At 36.1% G+C, this 24,615-nt stretch overlaps 3 protein-coding genes across 3 annotated transcripts in view; all 3 read right to left on the bottom strand.

The window, feature by feature from the left end:
* Positions 1–2,035, bottom strand: part of LOC107722787 (ATP synthase subunit g, mitochondrial-like) — an 11,237-nt gene extending 9,202 nt beyond the window's left edge. Inside the window, exons 1-2 of the mRNA XM_016531262.1 lie at positions 1,874–2,035; positions 1,243–1,403 (exon numbers count right to left, since the gene is read on the bottom strand). Coding sequence (XP_016386748.1) covers positions 1,243–1,403; positions 1,874–1,925 — 213 coding nt within the window. The 5' untranslated portion in view covers positions 1,926–2,035. The remainder of the gene's footprint in view (positions 1–1,242; positions 1,404–1,873) is intronic.
* An 827-nt stretch (positions 2,036–2,862) lies between these two features.
* On the bottom strand, positions 2,863–9,980 carry LOC107722765 (Na(+)/H(+) exchange regulatory cofactor NHE-RF3-like). The gene is made up of 11 exons (XM_016531234.1): positions 9,869–9,980; positions 7,481–7,514; positions 7,148–7,209; positions 6,462–6,673; positions 6,124–6,325; positions 5,839–5,975; positions 4,913–5,117; positions 4,621–4,817; positions 3,608–3,832; positions 3,117–3,341; positions 2,863–2,986 (listed from the first exon to the last, which is right to left on the bottom strand). The coding sequence occupies exons 1-11, from the start codon at positions 9,978–9,980 to the stop codon at positions 2,885–2,887; spliced, it is 1,713 nt and encodes a 570-aa protein (XP_016386720.1). The 3' UTR covers positions 2,863–2,884.
* Positions 9,981–11,075: 1,095 nt separating this feature from the next.
* Positions 11,076–24,615, bottom strand: part of LOC107722792 (ATP-binding cassette sub-family G member 4-like) — a 20,886-nt gene continuing 7,346 nt past the window's right edge. The window contains exons 3-15 of the mRNA XM_016531271.1: positions 19,397–19,514; positions 19,143–19,275; positions 18,795–18,845; positions 18,528–18,673; positions 18,259–18,382; positions 18,026–18,140; positions 16,769–16,914; positions 16,579–16,677; positions 16,324–16,492; positions 16,019–16,119; positions 15,626–15,784; positions 14,354–14,472; positions 11,076–14,264 (exon numbers count right to left, since the gene is read on the bottom strand). Of these exons, the coding sequence (XP_016386757.1) occupies positions 14,039–14,264; positions 14,354–14,472; positions 15,626–15,784; positions 16,019–16,119; positions 16,324–16,492; positions 16,579–16,677; positions 16,769–16,914; positions 18,026–18,140; positions 18,259–18,382; positions 18,528–18,673; positions 18,795–18,845; positions 19,143–19,275; positions 19,397–19,514 (1,706 nt within the window). The 3' untranslated portion in view covers positions 11,076–14,038. The remainder of the gene's footprint in view (positions 14,265–14,353; positions 14,473–15,625; positions 15,785–16,018; positions 16,120–16,323; positions 16,493–16,578; positions 16,678–16,768; positions 16,915–18,025; positions 18,141–18,258; positions 18,383–18,527; positions 18,674–18,794; positions 18,846–19,142; positions 19,276–19,396; positions 19,515–24,615) is intronic.

Raw genomic sequence — 24,615 nt, 5'->3', positions numbered from 1 at the left:
GGCGTAGAAAAGACTATAAATTGTTTTTAACGTACACAGTTACTGAAATTTAAAACTGTTAAAAGAAAGGCTCAATAACTGTTGCACAGATATAATACACTACGCATCAATTTCTCTTCCCTTTGTGCTTTGCAGTTTTTAACACGAAGCGCTTACAATGTGCGCATCCAGTGTATAAAAACAGTTCGTGCTGCACTGTATTTGTTTTGTCCTATCGTATCTATCACATGTTGTTTCCTTATTAAAAAATATGCTATACATTCAAAAGAAATTTATTTTAATTTTATAGTATATACTTAAACATATATATGAATGTTTTTAATGAATGGATTTTATAATACAAATAGCAATGTGTAACATTTTACCATATTTAGTGCAACACTTTTATTTGTTCCCCACAAAATATTGTTTTTTTATTAAATGTTTGGATTTCTAAAATTATTGTGCACTGATTTTTCTTGAATAACTTTTGCTGCCGAATTATCCAGTAACCTAGTTTATGATAAATTTTTGTCATAGATAATAAATATACATAGGCCTATATTTTTTCATATTTATTGTTTATTTTATTTTTCTTTATAATGAAGTAGTCTGTATCTAGTAGATTGTGAAAGAACGATTATCAGTTCCACACACAGAGATATATAAATTCTACATTTATTTAAATGAGGGAAAAAAAATGTCACTGGTATCAGATCGGTATCTGTATCGGCCAATACCGAACCCTAGGTATCGGAGGCGAAAAAGGCGGATTGGAGCATCCCTAGTTTGATCCTTCGCTGGCTGTGCTGATTTAAATCTAGCGGTTCTGTTGCATTTGTGTCGCAAGTTCAGTGATGCAGGTAGTGACGATTCTCTCCGGCCAATCCGTGATTTTGGTAACAGTACGGTTCACTTGAAACCTCAACCGAGGTGGTACTAAAAAAAGTACCAGGTACCAGGTACTGTACCCAGTGGAAAACCCCCCAAAAGTGAACCGTATGTACCATGCAGTGGAAAAGTGCCATTTGAAAGCTGTGCGGACGCGGCTGTGCGCGAGATGGAAAGGAACGCGGAAAGTGAAGTATACCTGGGCCTTTAGACAAATACATATTTGAAATATGACAGCTGTGCCTCTCCCAAAGCAGATGTGTTTTGGATAATACACTTAAGGTAGTTATTTTGTGCCAACATTGTCAGACTTCAAGGAAAAGTTCAATTTTAAATGCAAAACAAAATTTAAACAATTCAATCCATACTAACCCTGACTGTGGTCTGACCGAGCCGTCCTGACTGGAAGCCCTTGAGGAGATCCTGGAAGCCGCTGATGGCCTTGGGGATCTCGGCAGGGGTGGGAGGCACCAGCTCCACACGAGCATAATACCAGAATGTAGCTAGCCGGGGCTTGGAGTAGTTCACAGCGGCTGTAATATATCATTACAGTCGTTGATCAAGAAAACATACACAAAATATAAGTCACATTTCCATTTATGAAGGAAACTTTACAAAGCCAGTGCCATAGGAAAAATCTACGTGTTTGATTTGAATGTATCTTCACACGTTGACATTGGGCCAATGTTCAGTTCTGTCAGCTTCAGCATAACGCTGCTGTAGTGCGCGTTCAGAATGAATTGTGTCAGCTATAAACGGAGTAAAACACTAGACCATTAACTAACACACTTGTTGGTCATTTGCTAGAAGGAAAAGTCAGCGTATCACCACACTTGCTGTGTACATAGTAACGTTAAATGTAATGTTTGATTGATTTAATGCGTGATTTGCTCATTTACGCGGCCTGTTCTAACAGCTGCGGAAACCAGAAGCACACAGCTCAAAACAAATCTTTCGAAGAAATACATCTTCTATAGCTTGAGGAAAATGGGATTATTCTTACCGCCGACCAACGTTGGCACTTTAGCCACAAGTTTCTGTACCGTCTGGGCCATGATTTCTGTGACTGTGAAGGTTTTTTCGTCGCTTTTCTCCACGAACCGGGGCCCTTCAATGAATGTCACCTCCAGCGAAGGACCTTCGATCGAGGAGGCAGAATATACGCCTGACTGAAATTGCGAGCATGATGTATTTTAAAAGAAAAATCTATATAGCATATATGTATATATCTATATCTAAAATCTATAATCTATATAACCTCAGTGTTATAACAATGAAAAAAGTATGTTTATGAAAATAAAATATTTTTATCCAAAATTAAATACGGTATTAAATGCTTTTCATAGCTATAAATAATGGCGGCTTAAATAAGTGCTACTGCTAATGCTAAAGGACTGTATAAAGGGCTATATTATCTTCCATGTATCAGTCTTGTTAAGGCAAATAGTGTAAATATTTACTTATTATTAATTATTAATGTAGTATCAGTGGCCTAGGTCAGGACAACAAGAACACAAAAATATGTTCCTGAAATATCATTCATGATGAATCAGAGACATTTATCACACATTATTTTTCATTTGTAATATTATTATATTTAAATTTTTTATTTGGGGAAAAAAAAGAAAAATACATATGACCTCATTGTAATTTAGGCTATTTAGGATCGAAATGACAATCCTGATATGGTAGTTTCATAAGTCGTAACCTGGCAGAACACACAGTGAACACATTTTAAAGTACTTAGATAATAATTCTCAGAGACACAGAAATTAAAATTTTTCATTTCTGTTCATTTCTGTCTTCCTGCTATGCATACTGTATTTTTACATCCAGAGATATAACTTTTATGTATTCACAGCACTCTGAATGATTATGACTATGTGCAAGGGAATGATTCCCAAGGTTTAGGCAATGTAGGTCAGAGAAATGAGCTACCCAGTGATCAAATATCAACATTGGCTACCAGAAATAGCTTACTCTGCCTTTAAACATCATTCTCAAAGCACTTGTTTTAATGGCCATCACCACTAGGTGGACTATTAGTCTGGACATCACACAATTCATCAGTCTTCAGTATTGGTGGTTCAGCAGCACTTGAAAGGTTTTCCTCCACCTGTAACAAATACATGAACTTATATAAATAAAGTGCATGTGATGAATGATGCTTTTGAGTTTTGAGGTTTGTGTGATATAGGCTAATCACACTTAATGCAATTAATCAGTAAGCTATACATTATTGCTACCTCAGAGATTGGTGCTAGTTTGTTCACAGTGATTGGCTTCCCATTTTTCTTCAGCCAGTCATAACCTTTCTGATCTACTACTAGTAAAGAAAGAGTGTCTCCTCCTCTTTTCACATGTAAGATCACATCCTCCACAGACTTTTTCTCCACATTCTGTCCATTCACCTCCACCACCACATCACCCTGAAGGAGACCTGAAGTCTGTCCTGGGCCTTCTGCTGCTACCTGAAAATGTAAAATAATATATACCGTCATTATAAGTTTATCATTTAGTTTACATGCAATTATATATATTTTACTTTTAGTGTTCTATAATTTCTAACAGATGACACCCTGGATATTATATTCAGTCCACTATATGTGGCCTAAGGCTGATTTTCCAAGCGTATACTTCTGTGAAGAATCCCCACCGAACAATGCTTCATTTCTATTCACCTCTGAAGTCAGTATCGTCTAAAGGCTGATTTAGCAGTGAATGGGCTTCATTGTACCTGGCTGATGAAGGTGCCAGGTTTCTGATGGACGCAGGCCAAATGGAAGCCAAAACCGGCAGAGCCCCTCTCCAGAATACAGCATCTAACATTAGGATTGATCTGCACATCCTCCTGAGACTCAACAGGGGGCACTGCAGGCTTCAGCGTCACTGGGATTTCCTTTTGCTCCTCAGGGCTACCAGATGTAACATCCTCACAGAACAGCAAGGGAGACAGGCCCAACTGAGAATAAGTAGTATATGACATTTAACAGACAAGGAGACAAACAGGCATAAGCAAAAGGATGAACATTTGTTGATGTATTCATCCTTTTATTAACTATTATTCATCCTTTTATATTGAATTATCAATGTGTCTAAGCGTGATTCTTCAGTTAGGGGAACTTAAAAACAAATATCAGTTCGTAGCTAATGCTATAGGATAGATTTTATTCTCTTTAAATGTTTTTAATAGTATCATAAGTTTAAATCAAAATGATTTTTAATCATTTAAAAATAGGTATATATTTTCATTTAATATTATTTGTGTACTATTTTTTTCTGTAACAAAGAATTGCTGTCATCAATACTTCTGTCATTAAGATTACATCGAGCATCTTATAGAACAATTCAGTTTTTATAAAATAAAATATTTGGTTATGATGTAAATGAGAAGTAACAAGGATGCACATATCTATATATCATAACTATTTTATAAAGTGTCATTACCAAATGGGTTAGAAATTGAGAACCAATTTTTTTTTCAAAGTTAAGTTGCATTGACTGCTAAGGTGTTGTTTTAGAAAATCCAGGCTTTACCATTACACACAATATAAAATATCCACAGCATCACACACTATATTAATATCCACTTTGGTTGATCAAGTCCATAATCAGACCTTTATTACTTTATTCCAGATCTTTATTCCTTTTTTCTTAACGTTTGAGAAATCAATTTTAAGAGGTCCAAAGTGCCCTTAACTGGAGAATCTCCCCCATATTAGTATTTATTTGCTCACTCTGTATATTCACCTTAGTGTAGAAGTCCTGGCCCTGAGGTGGCGTAGTTGTGAGGGTGACCTGCTGTCCACTCTGTCTGATTTTGCTGACGACTTCATTATGACTCAGTGACTCTGTGGATTCTCCATTCACTTCAAGAAGCATCTCACCTTCTTTAACACTTCCCATTTCAGCAGGGCTGCCCTTATCCACCTCTCTCACCATGTGGACTGTAAAACCAAACAGAAATATAGACTGCAATCCATTCGAGTGACTGTATGCCAGAGTATGAATTAGCATGTCAAAGTGTGTGGCTGCCTCTCACCAGTGCGTCCTGCTCCAGTCTTCTCCTGCCTGAGCAGGAAGCCATATCCTTCCGGCCCCAATACCAGATGCAGTCTGCGAGGTCGATACGGCATGTTCTCTGCATCAGCCATGGCTGGGAGAACGGGCATTTTCCTTCGGACATAACTCTTCTCACTGTCACTGTCAATCACCAGCACTGTCATGTGATTGCTGCACTTCTTTACCTGGAAATATCATCACTTGAGATAAAAGTACACCATAACACCATAAAAGATCTAAATGCTGCCCATAACATGAGTTTGACACAGCAGACTGTTGATTAGGTAATTGTAAGTTACCTTACCATATACAGTGAAAAATTGTAAATGATTTAACATTGCACTATATAATTTTACTGTAAAATAATGTAAAATGTAGTAAAAGGACATTCCCAGAAGTCACTGTGTGACACATCACATGATATATTTATTTATGTATTTATGTAGTAATCAGTAACATACTTTATGATGTTTTTTGTTACATTTTCTTTTATTAAGTTCATGTTTATTGCATTATTTAAGTTTTGCGTGTTATCCTGATGTTGTTTTGTCTTTGTGCGTATGATCTGTGTAGGGACAGGCTACTTACAATGAATCCTGATTCATCATGTGGCTGTCTATTTTATCACTTGTATTATTATGGGAGTTATTAGTACATTTTTAGGATAAAAAGCAGATTTTGGTAATTCAAATAGATTATACAATGGTATATTGGCATTATATCACTTGATGAAATATGTGGTTAAGCTGTAAAACATACAGGTACCAATATGCCATCCTGTAATATCTGAAACATTGTCACTATATTTTTTACAGTCAATTTCTGACAACCACAGCTGTTTTTTTTAACCATACATTTAACAGGATTTTTTTTTTTACGTTATATCTGAAACAAGTCCATGCTTACCATTTTGCTGATAGCAGAGTGTGTGAGTTCAGAGGCCATGGCACCATCTATCCAGATCAGTTGGTCCCATTTCTTCACTCCTGCCTTCTCTGCAGCACCTCCTTTCACAGGACTTACTGTGAATTTGCCTTTCTCACCTACATCACAGATAAAACATCAATTGCACACTTTACTTCCAGCCTCCCTTCTTTTAAAAAGAACATTACAAACAAACAGCATTGCTAAAAAGACAGATTTTGAAAACGTTTATTTTATATGTATCTATGAGAATACTGTACTTCTTACCTTCCACCAGCTGTATGTTGAGGCCCAGGCCAGGAGCATCTCTTGTGATGTGGCAGAGACGAGGAGGTCTCCATCCTTCCCCACGGCTAGCTTTAGCCAGCTCTCTAAGGTCACGACCCTCAGACACAGCCAGCTTGTAGGCCTTTTCATCTAACACCAGGAAGCAGAGTTGTGATCCACTCACCTGAATCCTACGGGCCACCTGAGAGTGAGACAAACATAATAAAGCACTCGGTTACAAACCCTGACACACACGAGAAGAAAAAAAAAACAGATGTTTATAGCTTGTACAGTAAAAAACATACAGTAATTGCAAAATAAAGGTCATGACCTCTCACCTCCATGTGTTCCACATTGTCAACAAACATCTCATTGACTTCAAGCAGGCGGTCCCCATCTTTGAGCCCACTCCTCTCTGCCACACCCAGTGAATCCAGCTGCCTGATTATGTGACCCTGCCGCCCTCTTTCCACACGCAGATGGAAGCCAAAGGTTTCTCCATCTTCCCTCTTCAGCACACACACACGTGGTGAGGGCTTTGACACAGGCTCTGTCAGCAAAGTCAAAGTTAAATGACAAACTGTACACTTTACGGTATATTATAAACTATCTGTCACTCTGATAATAAAATAATCCTATGCTATGCACCCTGAGATTTGCATGTTTGTAGTTCTCTAATGTTGGTTAATGGCCACATGACATGTAAATAAAGTATATAGTTAGTTAGTTAGTTAGTTAGTTGGGGTTTTATTTTAGCTTTTAATTTAATTAATTATTTTTTTATTTCTTTATTTGTATGATTAAAGTAATTATTAGCTTTTCATCCACTCACAACTCCCCTGCAGTTCCCTCACAAACCCCCAGGGGTTTGCGAAATCCATCTTGGAAACCCTGTGGCTTCCAATTGTGGTATGAGCAAAAAAATTTATAAAAATAAAAATAAAAAATACAGTAAAAATGATTGAAATCCTTATTAATTCCAATGTAGCAGCTAACACTATTAATAATAAAAAATCTCACTAACCTGTATCATCTGCAGTCACCATGGCTGGATTGTCTATTCCCTCCTTGGGATTGAAGGTAAACCTGAGAACATAAGAGAATTAGTTTTTGCCCTCTGATAAGTTCTGTACACAACAGCCAATGAGATCCAGTGCACTACCATAAACAAGTCAATATACACTCCTCAGGGGTACTTCATTGACAGTGTTTCAGATAGTACACTCAGATGAAGCCATAAGGTGAGGCGTGTCTGTCCATGAGCGTGCTTATCAAAGCAGAAAGCACAAAGTCAAAAGCTACAGTCTGTGTGGATGTGTGTCTGTGGAGGTACACGGGTCATAAAAACATTACTTACTCTGTCAGTTCCATGGCGTCCCGTAGTACTGCAACTATAGTTGTGAGGGAAATGTTGATAAAATGTTGACAACCTCACAGCAAGGCCAAACACACCTCAAATTCCAGGATAAAAAAACACAAATTCCTAGAACTGAGTCAAGATCAGTCATTTTGCCTTAAAGATTACATTTAACCTTGGGATTTCATAAACAGACCTTGACTCAGAAAATGTGGCTATAGCTCATCTGCTCTGACTTCCCCTTTATAATTTAGATTGGTCATCCATAGTGAGAACATGTGTTGTTTGTTAGCCAAAAATAATCAAAGTAGTGTTTGGCTTCAGTTGATAGGCTTTGATTAAACATCTTAGTTAAATATGCTTTGGATGTTTGCCTTGTTGGCAATACTGAGGCCACTATCTATTGCCAATCGACTAAGGATTTTATATTGTTGACAATCACTCTTTATATTAAGGTCCAGCACATGTCAAGAATGGCAAGACGAATCATGTCACCGCATTCTGCACATTACTTAGTTTATAGCTTCATCTGGCTCATGGTCAATTTTAAGGTTACAGGTTAAAAACTAGAAATGTTATAAATACAAAGAAATGATAGCATAGAGACTGGATGTATTTTGTCCTCAAGCAATGATAAATGAACAGAACCCATGGCCCTGAGTTCACACAAACACCCAACCACTGATGGAGTGACCATGATTTACTATCAACCTAATAGTCAAAACATTTTCTTTTCCCTTCAAAATAAAATCAAATAAAATTAGGGTTGCAAAGGGGTGGAACATTTCTGGTAACTTTCTGGAAACTTTCCAAAAAATCCCTGGAATATTCCAAAAAAAAAATCCTGGAAAGTTTCCAAAATTTCTGGAATATTTCCGAAATTTACTGGAAATTTTCCACCTTTTTGCAACCCTAAATAAAATACATTCATTTAGGATTATCCATGACCATGCAGGTATACTACAAAAGTTTTTGCATAAATTCCACTCAAACTAACCTCGAGCCTCTTTTCTCCTACATTTTTACAATTAAAGATTTAACAATGAGCATCAGTATAGTGTACAGATTTCATTAAAATAAATGGATGAAAAAAAAAAGTTTAAAGCATAGTACAAAACGTCAAAACGGTGAGGAAGAGCAAAAAAGGTTAGCCAGAGGTACCTGAGCTGTTTCTTTGTCTCATAGCAGAGTCGGTGGAAGATGTAAATCTCAGGAACACATTGAGCTGATATACTTCTCTCACGTGTTCTTTGTCCTGCTCCACTTTTAATGGTTAATCTGACTGTGTGCTCACAAAGAGGGGCATTTTGTTCCTGACCCCTGGGTGTAAAACCCACACACAGTCATTCTCTCTATAAATATCACACCTGCACCAGCAGTGAACACAACAACATCTGTCACAAAATGTTAATGCATGTTCATATGGCAAGGACTATTCATTGACGTATGCAATTGCTTAAGAACAGCAAACTGTGAATATCTAGGTAATATAAGACACAGAAGATGGAAGGCCTATGAGGGGAAGCAAGACGGAAGGTGGGTAGGAGAGAAGACTCCATAGTTATCAAGAGCTGTCAATATGTCTCCCCTCTGATGGACAACAGTGCTAACCTGCTAATTGCAAATGTGCCATGAAAAGAAAGGCTCAGCTAAGATTAAAGTTTTTTATCTTTTCTGAGAGAGTGTAATCAGGATACTTAGAAGAATATTGAAACCAGTGTAATCCGAGACGGGCTAAAGGACATTCTGAGACCAACCCTTACGCAAAGAACGATAATGAAAGTTCAAAATTACAAATTGCTGATTTTAAAGACTTTAATGCTGATTTGAGAGCTCATGTGTAAAAATCCAGCTGTCAGTCACTGATTCCAAAAAGTGTACATAGTAAAAAATATGTCATTACAGTCAGGAGCATGGAATATTGTAAAAAAAATAATGATAGCATACACTTTCAACAATTACTGAAGTAGAATTAATTTAACCAAAGTCAAGGGCCAAGTGTACATGCAAAACTGTATATTGTAATATACCTGTACATACAATTGTCAATTTGTATATTGTTATTCCCGATTAACTTGTTCTAATTTCTTTTATTATCTGTTTATTATCTATTTTTGTCCTGTATTTCTTTATTACTGTATTTCACTAACTGCAACACTGGTTCAGTGTTACTTTTACTCTATGGAGTGGGACCATTTGAAAAATGAGCAGCATTTAACACTGAGGGTTTTGCTGTCCCATTAAAATGTAACCTGCATCATGCATTTTTCTTATAATAATTTCTTTAAATAATTTCTTAAAATTAATTGAATAATCGGTCTTTATTTATTTATGAACACACTAAGAAACTCATACATTAATTTTGTTGTGGTTTTGCTAGGATCATACCAGCACCCAAAAGATCCACCAGCATTCCAAGCTGGTCCCAGTGTGCAAAACATACCTTATGCTGGTCCACCAGCACACCTGATTCCCATGCTGGGGACCAGCAAACCACCATCCCATGTTGGAGGCCAGCAAACCATGCTGGTCCCAGCATGCAAAACATTAAACATTAAACAATAACATTAAACAGATCTCCCACTATATTAATATTGAGCAAAATGCATGAAATAACACTTAACTTTAAGATTTACTCTCCTTTAACTGTCAGAAGCAGAGCATGCTGAGGGCTAGAAATCTGCTGTAACTCATTCAGTGAACGTGTGTATATATGTGTGTACATACATTCACATTTATATGGGAACATAAGTGCAATATATATGCACAATAAAGGATAAAACATTATGAGCATTACATGTAATGCTATTTTTGTCTTTTCTAAATATTTTTATATGTATCAATATATAACCATACATGGTCAATGCATATATTGCAGTATATTGAAAAAATATAAGCACTATTTACCTATATATGGAAATGTATTATGTAATATATCGCATTATATTTTGCAATTTATTCCCATATATTTTTGTTTTGTAAGGGAAACTAATACAATCAGAGGTCCTGATGGTAATATCACTGGCAGCAGTACCAAGCATTTAGATGACACTTATGCTATATTATTTACTTCAACGTTTTATCTGTAGAGGTTTTGATTCATAACAACACACATTAAAAAAAAAAGTGTAATTTACACTCTGAATATTCAGTCAAATTCAATGTATTCTGTCATCATTTACTCACTCTGTTGTTCCAAACTTGTATGTATTTTTCAGAATGCTAATAACCAGTTTCAGTTCCTATTGACTTCCTTTTTTTTTTATGGTCAAAAATATAATGGAAGTGCAAATCAAAACTGTTTTGTTACCAACATTCTTCAAAATATCTCCTTTTGTGTTCCACAGAAGAAAGAAAGTCATACAAGTTTGGAACTACACAAGGTTGAGTACGAGTAAATGATGACAGAATTTTCAAATTTTGGGTGGACAATCCCTTTAAGCAGGCTGTCCTAAATCAAACTTACTGCAGGGTTAGAAAGTCAAATTTAATCAAATAATATTTTCTAAAAAAATCCATTAAGTATTTACAGAGTATTTTAAATATGTGTAGCCCGGACTACTACAGAGACAGAAATCATTAGGTGTAGGTAATATATAAATGCATTTATTATAATCATTTGGACATGGTTCAGCACACATAACTTGCATTTTTAATGAGGCAAATATAATAATTATGCAGCAAAACTGGGAAGCAAACTGCATTATATGCTCTTGTTCTCTGCACATCTTGTTGTGCAAGCCAAAACCTTGTAGAATGTTTTCATACATAAAACTGAATTAACAAAAGTTTTTTTCAATATCTCGCAAATTGATTTGCACTTTACCTGCTTATCTTTTTTATTTTCCAATCTGAGAGAGAACCATCAAAGGCTTTTTATTTAAGGCATGCATGCTGCGCAACAAAGAACGTGATTTTGCTTAAAGAGAAATTAACATAATTAAATGAGTGTGTGAAATATGATCTCATCCGGGTGTCTCTCAAAATCTTCCAGCTAAGACTCCACATACAGAAACCCATATCGAAACATACTAATGACACAGACACTCAAAATGATTTGTATACAATAGAGATTTGACAGACGACCACCGGAAATATATCGAATATTCAAGGATTAGATAGGAAATATCACTCACTAGGCACAGAACAATACTATTGCTATTACCCAACTCTCTACACTAGATGTCTGTGTACCATTAGAAGACAGATTCTTGATGGTGAACATTTCCTTATTCTAAAACTCTCCGATGACTCAAAGGGAAATAGAATATAGAACACTCTTTGTGTAAGCAGCTGCTGGTTGGTTAGCATCAAGCAATATTGAATACTTGATTGTTGACTGTTGAGCAGCTAATAGCTTCATTGATCTCTTGCTCTAAAGCAGCTCTTCTGAAAATGGAGCTTGTGCTCCGAAAACATCCACAACCAAGAGCTGACTTAGTTTTTTCCCTGGGTATACCATGTGGCAAAAAAAAGCAAAAATCATTTTGGAGCAGCAATTCTTCAATTGCAGAATGGCCAAAAGATCATCTTTAAAGCTGTGCGCAATGTTTTGGCGGACAGATTGTTCTAGAAAAAGAGCAATCGTACCTTACAGTACTACGTGTTAAAACTAAATGCTACTGACTTTTTTTGAATGCCGACTTCCTGTATGTATCAAAGCCTGTATATCACATTTTTACTACTCACAATGCTCACTGTCAACTTGCCCAACGGTAACATTCTAAAACAAAATAAAGATGTTCTAAAATTAACCCACTGCAGATTATTCAATCATTTTGGGAGTATTTTGTGGATTACAACACATGTGCAACATAAATTCCTCAGTCACAGCATCTTGTGTTTTGATTTCAAATTCGTCATGCATTTTCCAGTCACAACACTCCCTTTTCCAGAATTGCATGTCATATTTACGGATATAAAAATAAAATTAATTACAAACGAATGTCCAGAAAAGTTCCAATAAAACAAAAATGCATACATGTATTTACAATCTTGCTTAAAGCATAACACATATACTTTTCTTTGTGTATATACTCAGATTATTAGTAGCCTTCATTATATTAGGACATAACACACAGCAGGACTCAAAAAGATTTCCAGAGTAACACTGAGTCAGTTGTGAAGATGTTTGCATTGCATTGCGGTATTGAATAGCCTGGCTGCTAGAGGGGAGAAGCAGGGAGGAGGAAGTGTACATACAGGTGCAAACAACAGATTTATCCATCCCGAAAAGCACACCACACCACTGAAGATGGCATAAAGTGTTCATCCAGCCTCTCTCTCCAGGTGTATGATTGTGTCACTTGCAACTAACCACAAATGTCCTGACATCCCAGATTAAGTGTCCAGGGAAATCACAAAAGAAGTAGAAAGAAACAGGCCAGCGACTCCTATTTAGACAGTAATGGTTGTTTGCATGAGATGTTCAATAGGATTAGGATTGCAAATGAGTTTCTGACATTTGATATGTGTCGTTTTTGGCTAAATGCAGTCAATTCAGTGGTGCTTTGTGATTAGCCGATTCACATTGAGTTCTTCATATTTTTGGTCACTGTTTTTTGTACTGTACAAGTTAAAAGGTTTGATCCCTCCTGATGAAAACGAGAGAGCAAAAGCCCACAAACTATTGTCTGTTTCTCTCTCAGGATACCACAAAGGCAGTTGTCAGAGAATTCAAGGTAACAGGACAGATGTATACTGACAAAATGCCAAAATGCTTCTCAAGCAAGGTATTCCAGTTGCCCTTCTGAAAAAAAAAAAAAGATAGGCAGTTCACATCAAGGGCACTTGCTGCAACATTCCTCAAACGGTTAGATTTAGGTTGACGTTGATGCATTGCCCAGAATTGCCTTGGGAGATCATGAAAGTCTTAATATTCAGCAGGTCGCAGAAGATATTATTCTCCTTAAACACTGTGCATTGTGGGAAGACAAAAAATGGAATTGAAGATACGCTGGCTGGACGATTCATTCTTATAATCTGTAATATCCCGAACGCCTCACACAAAGTTCTCGCTTCTGCTGCTTGCATGTCCTAAAGTGCCCCAAGCATGCAGTGCACTCTCCTCCGAAACACATTTTGATGACATCCTCAACGTTCTTCAGTCTGAATGAAATACATTAACAGTGAGACGATAGTGTGATGATCCTTCAGTATGGCATAAACAGACTCGCATGTTGGCTGTTGGCCAATCCACATGCTATTAGGGGCTGTTATGGTATTGTCATTGTAAATATTGTAAAAACAGTCCTGTCAATAGACTCATGCTTCAAAGTTCAGTCTAGGGCTAAATGCATTTACACCGTTACTGCATGGAATACGTTCAAAATTGAAAACTAAATAAATGAACAATTTATATATTATTTACTATTCTATACTTAGAGAATCAAAAATATTTTCAAGTAACAAAAACTGAGGATAAATGTTGCACTGCCAAACAATGGCCCCGTAATCAATGTGCATTGGTTTCTGTGTCCATTGCAAAAAGATTATGTGCATTTATGAGAGTTTATGTGTATGTGAAATTAAATGTATGTCTGATGATGAGTTTTGGCCCTAACGCTCTGACTTGACTTTATAACGTAGAACTAGGTAAGTGGCGAGTCTCAGAACCAAGAAGAAGACCCCCAGAACCATGAAGTCCACGTAGAGCTTAGCATCCTCCACATCCAGCAGCTGCAGCACCTCCACTGGTTTCTGGAACTTGCACACCACGCCGGGACACTCCAGCTCTGAGCGGTTCATACCATAGATGGAGAGGATCACGCCCTCAAAGCCATACCTGCAGAGGAAGACATCAGTGTGTGAGTGTGAGTTTTCTGTGAGATGATCGCCTGTTTAGGACTGTCCTTGTTATGGTTCTTGACCGACCTGACGTATGACAGATAGGAGCTCCACTGAAGGTATTTGGGGATGGTGTCAAAGTTAACAAAGAAGCCCGAGAACAGAAGGACTGGGATGGCAGAGACTGGACCTACGAAGGTGGCAACCTGAAATTGCAAAATAGAAAAATAAAAAAAAGTGTGTGTTAAAGCAGGGGAATTTATTTTTTAAGTCTGTCAAAATTAAAGGGAAAGTTCACCTAAAAATGAAAATTCTGTCATGTATTACTCACCCTCATGTTGTTCCAAACCCGTAAGACTTTCATTCATCTTCGGAACACAAATTAAGATATTTTTGATGAAATCCGAGAGCTTTCTGACCCTGCATAGACAGCAACTCAACTGACTGAAAAATATCTTAATTTGTGTTCTGAAGATGAACGAAGGTCTTATGGGTTTGGAACGACATGAGGGTAAGTAATTAATGACAGAATTTTCATTTTTTGGGTGAACTAATCCTTTAAAATATTAATTAAATGTGCTTAATGCTGAATTTAATTCATTTTAACATAACACACACACTCAAAAAAAAACAAAAAAAACACGAAAACTAAATATTATTACTTTCTCATTGTGTGTTACATGTACAAGTACATTTTCCTTTTTTTATAACTACATATACAGGGTACAGCAGATTAAACTATACATATTTTATTTACATACCTATTTTGTGCTTTGGCACATGACTCTGACATGAAGTTTAAATTACTATGTATTATTAAAATTACATAGAAAATGTATATGCAATCCAATAAGCTGCTGTTCAAAAGTTTGCGGTCAATAAGATTTATTTTTAATGCTTTAAACTGATCAAAAGTGACAGTAAAACTTTTACACTGTTAAAAAATATATCCGTTTCAAATAAATGCTGTTCTTTTGATCAGAGAATCCTGAAAAAAAATTATTACAGTTTTCACAAAAATATTACGCAGCACAACTGTTTTCAACATTGATAATAGTAATAAGAAATGTTTTTTGAGCACCGAACCAACATATGATTTCTTAATTATCACTTTAGACTGGAGTAATAGAGTAAAAATTCAGCTTTGCCATCACAGGAAAAAAACATATATAAAAATATATTAAATAAGTCTTATTTTTAATTGTAATAATATTTTAAAATATTACTTTTACTGTATTTTCAACAAAATGAATGAAGTTTTAGTGAGCATAAGATACATCAAAATAAATAAATACACATAAAAATTTTACTGACCACAAACTTTTGCATGTTACCACAACTGTTTTGAAGTCCTCCTACCTGTAGAGAGGTGGATGCAGCTCCAATCAGAAGCCCCAGGGACTGAGCCACTAGGGCAGTGGAGGTGGACAGGGCCATAAAGAGCAGGTATCTGCCTGCCTCTGGAGGCTGCTCTGTCATCCAGTACACTATACTACAGTACATTATTGGGCAAATTATCTGGAAAAGAGAGAGGAGCACTCATATTCTGACATTTGGATTCTACCTGGGGCACATGGAATGATTTGAAAAGTGGGACAGACACAGCAAAGCATTGGTTGACATGTCCCCCGTCCCTTTAGAAATGCTCGTCTCCTCACATGCCAACCTTCCAAGTCCTTCCAATCAGTTAGAACAGTGGCCCCTCCCTTTGATTTAACATTATAACATGTAAAGATAAAGAAACAGGAGTACCTGGAATGGAATGTCAGCCATGGTCTTGGCCAGGTAATATGCCTTTAGACTGTACCAGTAATTAAGATGCTCCCTTATAAACACAGGCATCTCCAGTGGAACTGCGAGGGAAATACATCACTGCATCAGTGCCTAATTCAATTTGCTCCACTGGTTCTGTAAAGACCATAACTCTCAATCAAGCCAATATGAGTGCTTCTAATCCATCACAAACCTAAAAAGACTTAGTAATCACTCATGTCAAATCTATTTTCCATGCTCATAAAGAATCAAGCACACACAACCAAACACACAGAATGCCTTACATGTCAGGACGGTGGGCATGAGTGCAGCAAACATGAGAAACAGCATGGAGAAGAACAGGAAGCCAGTGTTGTTGAACACTTTGCTGGCATCATTCCCAATGTTTAGGTACAGCAGACCAATCAGCACACCAATACACAGGTGTGACATCACTCTCAGGTGTGTTAATACCTGAACACAGACATTGTTTTGTCATTGCATTTCTTTAGCCTTTAATATATTAGGCACAGCCAATAACAATCGAGGACAATTCTTACCATGTCCCTGCATATAGTGATGAAGGTTCTCTTGAAGAGGATGCAGAACTGTGTGAGGGTACTGGTGGCAAAAGTGTGTTTCTCAATGTAGCCTGATTCCTGTACGAATACACATAAGAATTGAGGTGGGCAGGTCAGAGACTGATAAACAGACAGATTTTGTGTGAGAGAGTGTGTGTCCATTGCTCACATTGTAACACTGGGAGGGACAGGATGTGGTGGCATCGTTCTTGTCACTGGAGTTCTTCTTTCCCTCATCTGAGCACAGGCCTCCCTGAACCGCCTCGAAGAGCACAGGGTTCAGATCACCGTACTCTCCTGAGGCGACCTCGATTACTGCCAGCAGAGAGACAGCAGAACTCATACACATGCTCAATGATTGACTAATAGACAAGAGGAGCCAAAGCGAATGATGACGTCTTTGAAAGCACTAACAGGATACGATTACTAAAATTTCACAAAAATACATTTACAAATGCACAATTTTGAAAAAAGTTTGGGTCATTATGATTTCTTCATATTTTTGACAGAAGTCTCTTATGCCCATCAAGGCTGCATTTATGCAATCAAAAATACAGTAAAAACAGTAGTATTCTGAAATATTATTACAATTTAAAATCACAATTTTCTATTTTAATATATTTATTAGATGGCAAAGAAGAATTTTCAGCAGTAATCACTCCAGTCTTCAGTGTCACATGATCCTTCAGAAATCATACTAATATGATGATTTGCTACTCAAGAATTTACTCATTGAATTTATTATCAATGTTGAAAACAGCTTTGTCACTTAATATTTCTGTGGAAACCATGACATTAAAATATAGATTTTTGTAACAATGTATTTACTGTCATTTTTGATCAATTACCTGTGACTTTGCTGAATAAAAGTATTAATTTTCAAAAGAACAGCATTCATTTGATATCATCTTTAAAAAAAAAAAAAAAAAATTGTACTGACCCCAAACTTTTAAACAATAGTATATATTTATTGTGTTAATTCATTATTCCACATTTATATTTTATATATTATATTATATTATATTATATTATATAATAACATGGCAGCTATGAGGGGGTGACCTGTCCTATGTAGAATAATACCATAACCTAGATATGAATGGATTATCTCAAGTGAGAGTACATTTTGTACATATTGAGTGTATTTATTTAGTTACATTTTTAAGAAAAAAAAAGTAATACCGTTAATTAAATATTCACATAAAAAGATACGTTTGTTCAGTCATAATCTCCCTGACAAACTAAAGCAAACAAATGAGACAGAAAACAATCTAATATAGAACATATAAACTGCTACATTAGTGCTAAGTTTCAAACAAAAATAGAGAGCATACATAAAGATCTGCATATCAATTTCTATCTATCACTTTCTCTCTCTCTCTCACATACACACACACACACACACACACACACACAGTAGACCTACTAAAGTCTGCAGGATTGTGGTACGTGGGGCAGTGGAGTCCAAGGTTTTTCAGGTAGGGGATAAGGTACGGGACTGTTCCCTTATATATACACTGACCTTGACTCAGGATATAAAGCTACAAAGAAGAACAGACTGAGTATTAAACAAGAACATGAACACATTAACATCCTCACACACTTCAACCCAGAAACATATTTTCACAGAACAATATAATTTTAGAATACAGCAATTACTTTGTCAAACATTTCAAACAGTTTAGCACTGGGCTGGTGGATGGTACAGATGATGGTTCTGCCTCCCTGAGCCAGAGATTTCATCAAGGACACCACCTGGAAACAGGAGGCGCTGTCTAGACCACTAACATACAGAAACAAACACACATGCCCGTTTGGGGATATTAAACGGAAATGTTTTGTAAAGGAGAAATATTACGGCAAACATCAACTTTTGAAAGGCTTATGGTTAGGAATAAGGCTGCGTGTAACACTACAGCTTTGGGCACCTGGTGGGTTCATCAAAAAACATGACAGGTGGGTTGTTGACCAGCTCCAGAGCAATAGCCAAGCGCTTACACTGGCCACCCGACAGAGAAATGGTGCGAGTGTGAGCGCACTCCTGCAGTCCTAATGCTGTGAGGATCTCATTCACCTGTCACACATTATATTATCATTTAGATTCAAAAAATGCATAAACTCAATGATAATTTATAACTTCCTAACAGAACACATATTATCTGAACATAGAGTAAAGTGATAGCACAAAAACTTACCAGTTCTTTTTTCACTTCCATGCTTTCATTAAGTTTAAGGTTAGCTGAAACCTAAACAAAAAAGAAAGATTACATTAAATAAGGGATAATGTACAATCAGCTGGTCATTCTCAGAAAAAAATCATCCTGATGGGGATTATGTTGTGATAATTACCAAATAACTGTATAGAAATGATTAAAGTTGAAATTATTGTATCATTTGAGAGCGCTTAGTGATAATTATGCAAAAGTTTGTCCACAGATGGCAACAACTGACCAATCAGAATCATGTATTCTAGAGCGCCGCCTACTGATCAATAACACACGATAGAAAACTTCTTATGCTCACACACACACACACACACACACCATCATTGCCTCTCGTGTTGTCAGGTGTGGCAGTAGCATGTCATCTTGCATTATGTAACATGACATTTTTCTGAAGGTGCGGAGGTCACGGGGTCGCCCGTTTACCAGGATCTGACCTTTCATGCCTGTCTCTCTGCAGAAAGAAAGGATTCGGGACAGAAATCTTCAAGAGTTTATAAAAAGAAAAGCTAGAAATGGATAAACATGAAACAAATTCTGGAATATTTCTTCTCCATGCATACATGCACTTTTACCTGTAACCGGCAAGAATGTTCATGAGAGTGGACTTGCCGGCCCCTGAGGGTCCCATGATTCCGATGAGTTCCCGACTGCAGAACTTTCCAGACAGACACTTCAGAAGGGCCTTAAATCCTGCACACAGCATTTTGGGCACATCGTGTTCAATACAGTTAGAGTTACTAGCTGCCAAATTCAAGTTGGCATCAAACAAATACAGGCTTGATAAAACACTGCAGTATAATAATATACATATAATAATATTTGATAGAACTCCAGTGAAGTACTTTGTACTCAAAATATTTTGATTATGCAGTCTAGAAAAATATTAACTCTTAAGACAAGTAATGTCCAATAAAATTATTTAAACAGCAGAATACAACAGTCACGATTCGAACCATCATCCAACTGTGATAATTATAACCATTTTCATTGAAAAAAGAAATGCATTCATTTAAACACATTATGTGACACAAAATAATAATGAACAATGCAATAACTTACATCAATAACCAGGTACACCACAGACTATTAAAAATCACAAATGGAATTTAAATGGTTACACTTTATTTTAAGGACCAATTCTCACTATTAACTACCTGCTTATTAGCATGCATATTACTAGCATAAGAAAAATATTAACTCTTAAGACAAGTAATGTCCAATAAAATTATTTAAACAGCAGAATACAAGTCACGATTCGAACCATCATCCAACTGTGATAATTATAACCATTTTCATTGAAAAAAGAAATGCATTCATTTAAACACATTATGTGACACAAAATAATAATGAACAATGCAATAACTTACATCAATAACCAGATACACCACAGACTATTAAAAATCACAAATGGAATTTAAATGGTTACACTTTATTTTAAGGACCAATTCTCACTAATAACTACCTGCTTATTAGCATGCATATTACTAGCATACTGGCCATTTATTAGTACGTATAAAGCACATATTAATGCCTTATTCTGCACGACTATATTTTAGATCCCTTAATCCACCCCATCCCTAAACTTAACAACTACCTTACTAACTAATAATTAGCAAATTAGCAGTTTATTGAGGGAAAACTCTTAATGGTGAATATGTGTTCCCTATTCTAAAGTGGAACCAATATAATACACTAAAACTGTTACTTAATGCAGTTAAAATTGCCTTTAGCTTGATGGATAGAAATTCTTGCACATATATTTTTTCATAAAAATTAGTTTGAGATCAAACAACAATCAGCAGACTCCCAGTTCGAAGACCCCCTTTTTTATTGGCCTGAGTCATACAGTGACTCTTATCTTTGCCTCAAGAAGGAGACAGAAACTTGAGCTGCTACTGACTCTCTTGTTAGCTTTTTTTATGTGATTAATTAATTATATATGCACACTTACACTACAGTTAAATATTTGGGGTCAGTAAGACATTAATACTTCTATTCAGCAAGGATGCATTAATTGATCAAAAGCAACAGTAAAGTAATTTTTTTAAATTTAATTTCATTAATGAATCCTGAAAAAAGGTATACATTTCCACAAAAATAATAGATATCTACAAAAAATAGCACAACAGTTTAAGAAGAAATACGAAATGTAATGTAATGACTGCTAAAAATTCAGCTTTGCCATCACAAATATTTTACATTTTATTTATTTTAAAATATATTAAAATAGAAAACAGTTATTTTAATTCAGCTTTGCTTCACAGGAATAAATTACATTTTAAAATATATTTAAATAGAAAGCTGCTATTTCAAATGTTAGTAATATATATCACAATATTACTGTTTTTACTGTATTTTTAATCAAATAAATGCTGCTTTGGTGAGCATAAGATACTTCTTTCAAAAATTTTACTGACCCCAAATTATACATTATATTTAAATTTTACTGCTGCAATTTTATGTAGGAGGAAGTTATTTTCATTTGAGATCAAACAACAATCAGCAGACTCCCAGTTCGAAGACCCCCTTTTTTATTGGCCTGAGTCATACAGTGACTCTTATCTTTGCCTCAAGAAGGAGACAGAAACTTGAGCTGCTACTGACTCTCTTGTTAGCTTTTTTTATGTGATTAATTAATTATATATGCACACTTACACTACAGTTAAATATTTGGGGTCAGTAAGACATTAATACTTCTATTCAGCAAGGATGCATTAATTGATCAAAAGCAACAGTAAAGTAATTTTTTTTAATTTCATTTCATTAATGAATCCTGAAAAAAGGTATACATTTCCACAAAAATAATAGATATCTACAAAAAATAGCACAACAGTTTAAGAAGAAATACGAAATGTAATGTAATGACTGCTAAAAATTCAGCTTTGCCATCACAAATATTTTACATTTTATTTATTTTAAAATATATTAAAATAGAAAACAGTTATTTTAAACTGTAATCATATTTCACAATATTACTGTTTTTACTGTATTTTTAATCAAATAAATGCTGCTTTGGTGAGCATAAGATACTTCTTTCAAAAATTTTACTGACCCCAAATTATACATTATATTTAAATTTTACTGCTGCAATTTTATGTAGGAGGAAGTTAATTATTGAATATTTAGCAGAACATTAACTTTTTCAGCTTTTCTTGAATTCAGCTAAATATTGTATTTATGTTTAATGAATATTTCATTCCCCTCCCTAGCACTCCACCCCATTAAATGCTGAGAACTCATCCACAAATGATATGCCCTGCATCCTGTAACTAATAATTCATCTTTAGATTTTGCTACATGCTGACGATGTGTAACCTGAGCATCAATCTGATCGTGCATTCATTCTCTTCTCCATCTACGGCACGAGTTAAAAACAAACAGCACTGCGTAAGATCTTTTACATGGGCCTGCACCATGCTGTATGAGCTGAACTGGGATCAGCCTGAGAGGGCTCTTGGAAAGCTTAAACACATTTAATCAATATGCATCCATGCAGGTTGTGGTTATGTGCTGGTAAGGAAGAAGGTAGCCATCAAACGGCTAACAATATGGTCTTGTGTTACAGAGTGTTAGGAGTGTTTCTGAAAGGAAATAATAGTAAAAATCTGTATTTATTATTATTTACAATATATAAACATATATACTGTGAATAATTATACATTTTGTAATATATAAATAATCTTTTTACACAATTTTAAAGGCGAACTCAAATGTTTTTTCCCAATTAAAAAAGTTAAGTTAGTTGCTATGAAGCCCCACACATGACAGGCAGAAAAAAATACATATCGTGGCCATGTTGTTCTTTTTCTGATGTTTACATTTAGTTAATTCTTTGTTAAACTGATTTACCTAAAATGAGGGAACAAATTAGTACAAGGCGGCAACAATTTACCTAAAACAAGGAAATAAATTAATTTGTGGGAATTATTTATTGATTTGTGGCCAAGATATCTTGTTTTTTGCCCAAATGGTTAATCAGCCTATGGTGTTAAGTGTGAACAGAAGTGACAGAATGAGACAATTGTCAGTATAACATAAAAATGCATGGCAAATACTCAGCGTACTTTTATGAATAATTTGCTCATATTGACAAACTGATGTTGCAAAAGAATAACTGTTGCATTGCTGTACAAGCTGCAGGCTATGAGTGCTAATAACTGAAACACTGAATCAACTGTACAGTGATGTAATTCTCCTGTACAAATTACACCCTCAAGCAAGAGTGCAAAATCCCATATTCTGCATTAAAACAATCAAGTAAACAGTTTGAAGGAGAAATATGTGTAAAATGATCGTGTTGAATTCAAACTGAATCAAATATCTGGTGCAGTACAAGAGTGCCTTTGGGTTAATTAGCTGCTATTAAAGCACAGAGACAGTCTCTCTGGAGATCCACGAGATCCATGTTCAAAAGCATAATAGTCACAGAGCAGATTGTTAACAGCCCTGTGCATTACCCATAACTCTAACTTTACCACTGGGCTCATTGCAAATGCACTGGTATTGTATAACATCTATGGAAGCCATGTATGCTACTTCCCACAGGTTCAGATCAAGGCAACCATCCAAAATGCAGAATGTTTATGACTCAACACGTTCCAAAAAGCCGTGAGAGTGGAAGAACAGAACAAGGAATAAGAAATTACAGGAAGATAGAGAAGATAAAATATGACAGGTGAACAAGCGTCCAGAGAGAGAGGCCAGAGGTAATGCAGAAAAGCAAAAACAACAGAGACGGATCAATAATGATGAGAGGCTAGAAAACAGAGCGAAGAGGCAGTATGACATCAAAAAGAGGAGGGTTAAATGGCAGGAAAGCCACAAACAGCTTGTATTCATCCATCAAAAATGAAACCATCAGCCTGCATATATAACTATTAATCTATCTGCTCTTCCTGTACTCACATACATTATCATGCAGAGCTTGGGGAAGTACTTATAGAGGAACAACATGTCCTTCACAATTAAATCTCCCATATGCGTACATGTTATATGGACTGCACAGCAATGAAATGGTGCGGAATACAGGACGGGCACGTGCACACATAGACTTAAAAGGGGGCTTGAGCACCTGCCCTTTTTCTTCCTTGAGAGAAAGTGCCCTTTTTTTCTGGATAAAAGGGGGCTTGAGCACCTGCCCTTTTTCTTCCTCGAGAGAAAGTGCCCTTTTTTTACCGTGTCTTTTTTTTTTTTTTTTTGATAAATGAATATATGTATAGCTATATGTGCGAGTGTGTGTGTGTGTGTTTATGTTTGCGCACAGCTTTCCCTGTCAAACTAATAAAAAAATCAAACTATCACTGTTTACTTTAGCCGCATTCATCATGAAACTTGCTAATTAGCACATTAGGAAAGGTGATTTGAAAAGATTCATTAAAAAAACCTTACACTCACTTCTTCTGTAGGTGAAGCTGGATCACGAATGATTCGCGCGAACATAGACGTATTTATGTAGATTGGGGGCGCATTCTCTTCAAAAACAAACGTAATCCACTGCGTCTTCAGCGGCTCAGATGTCGGGAGTAAATGACGACTGCTATGTTCATTATTACATCCAACAACAGAACACCTCAATCGCTTAGGAGTCATTCTTGTCTACATCTGCTCCAGCGGTGAAACAATGGCGGACTGATGACAGCTCACAAAGGGTGGGTCTGAGGTAAGACACCAGTCCAGTCTGTGCTTAAACGCTACGGTCAATCAAACTATCATGGGAGGGGCCTGTTTTTGTGACGTCACACAGACAGGCATCTGAGATCGGCACGATTTGAGAAAGGGGTAAAGATTTGAG

This window comes from Sinocyclocheilus rhinocerous, unplaced genomic scaffold, assembly GCF_001515625.1.
Source record: "Sinocyclocheilus rhinocerous isolate Xijiao unplaced genomic scaffold, SAMN03320098_v1.1 scaffold544, whole genome shotgun sequence".
NCBI classification, from domain to species: domain Eukaryota; kingdom Metazoa; phylum Chordata; class Actinopteri; order Cypriniformes; family Cyprinidae; genus Sinocyclocheilus; species Sinocyclocheilus rhinocerous.
This window is presented reverse-complemented; position numbering and strand designations above follow the sequence as displayed.

Coding starts and splice junctions, on each gene's coding strand:
- LOC107722765 (XM_016531234.1), bottom strand. CDS start 9,980: ATGGTGGTTTGCTGGTCCCCAGCATGGGAATCAGGTGTGCTGGTGGAC. Junction 7,515..9,868: donor GGTGGATCTTTTGGGTGCTG/GTATGATCCTAG, acceptor TCACAACTATAG/TTGCAGTACTACGGGACGCC. Junction 3,342..3,607: donor CTGGCACCTTCATCAGCCAG/GTACAATGAAGC, acceptor TTACATTTTCAG/GTAGCAGCAGAAGGCCCAGG.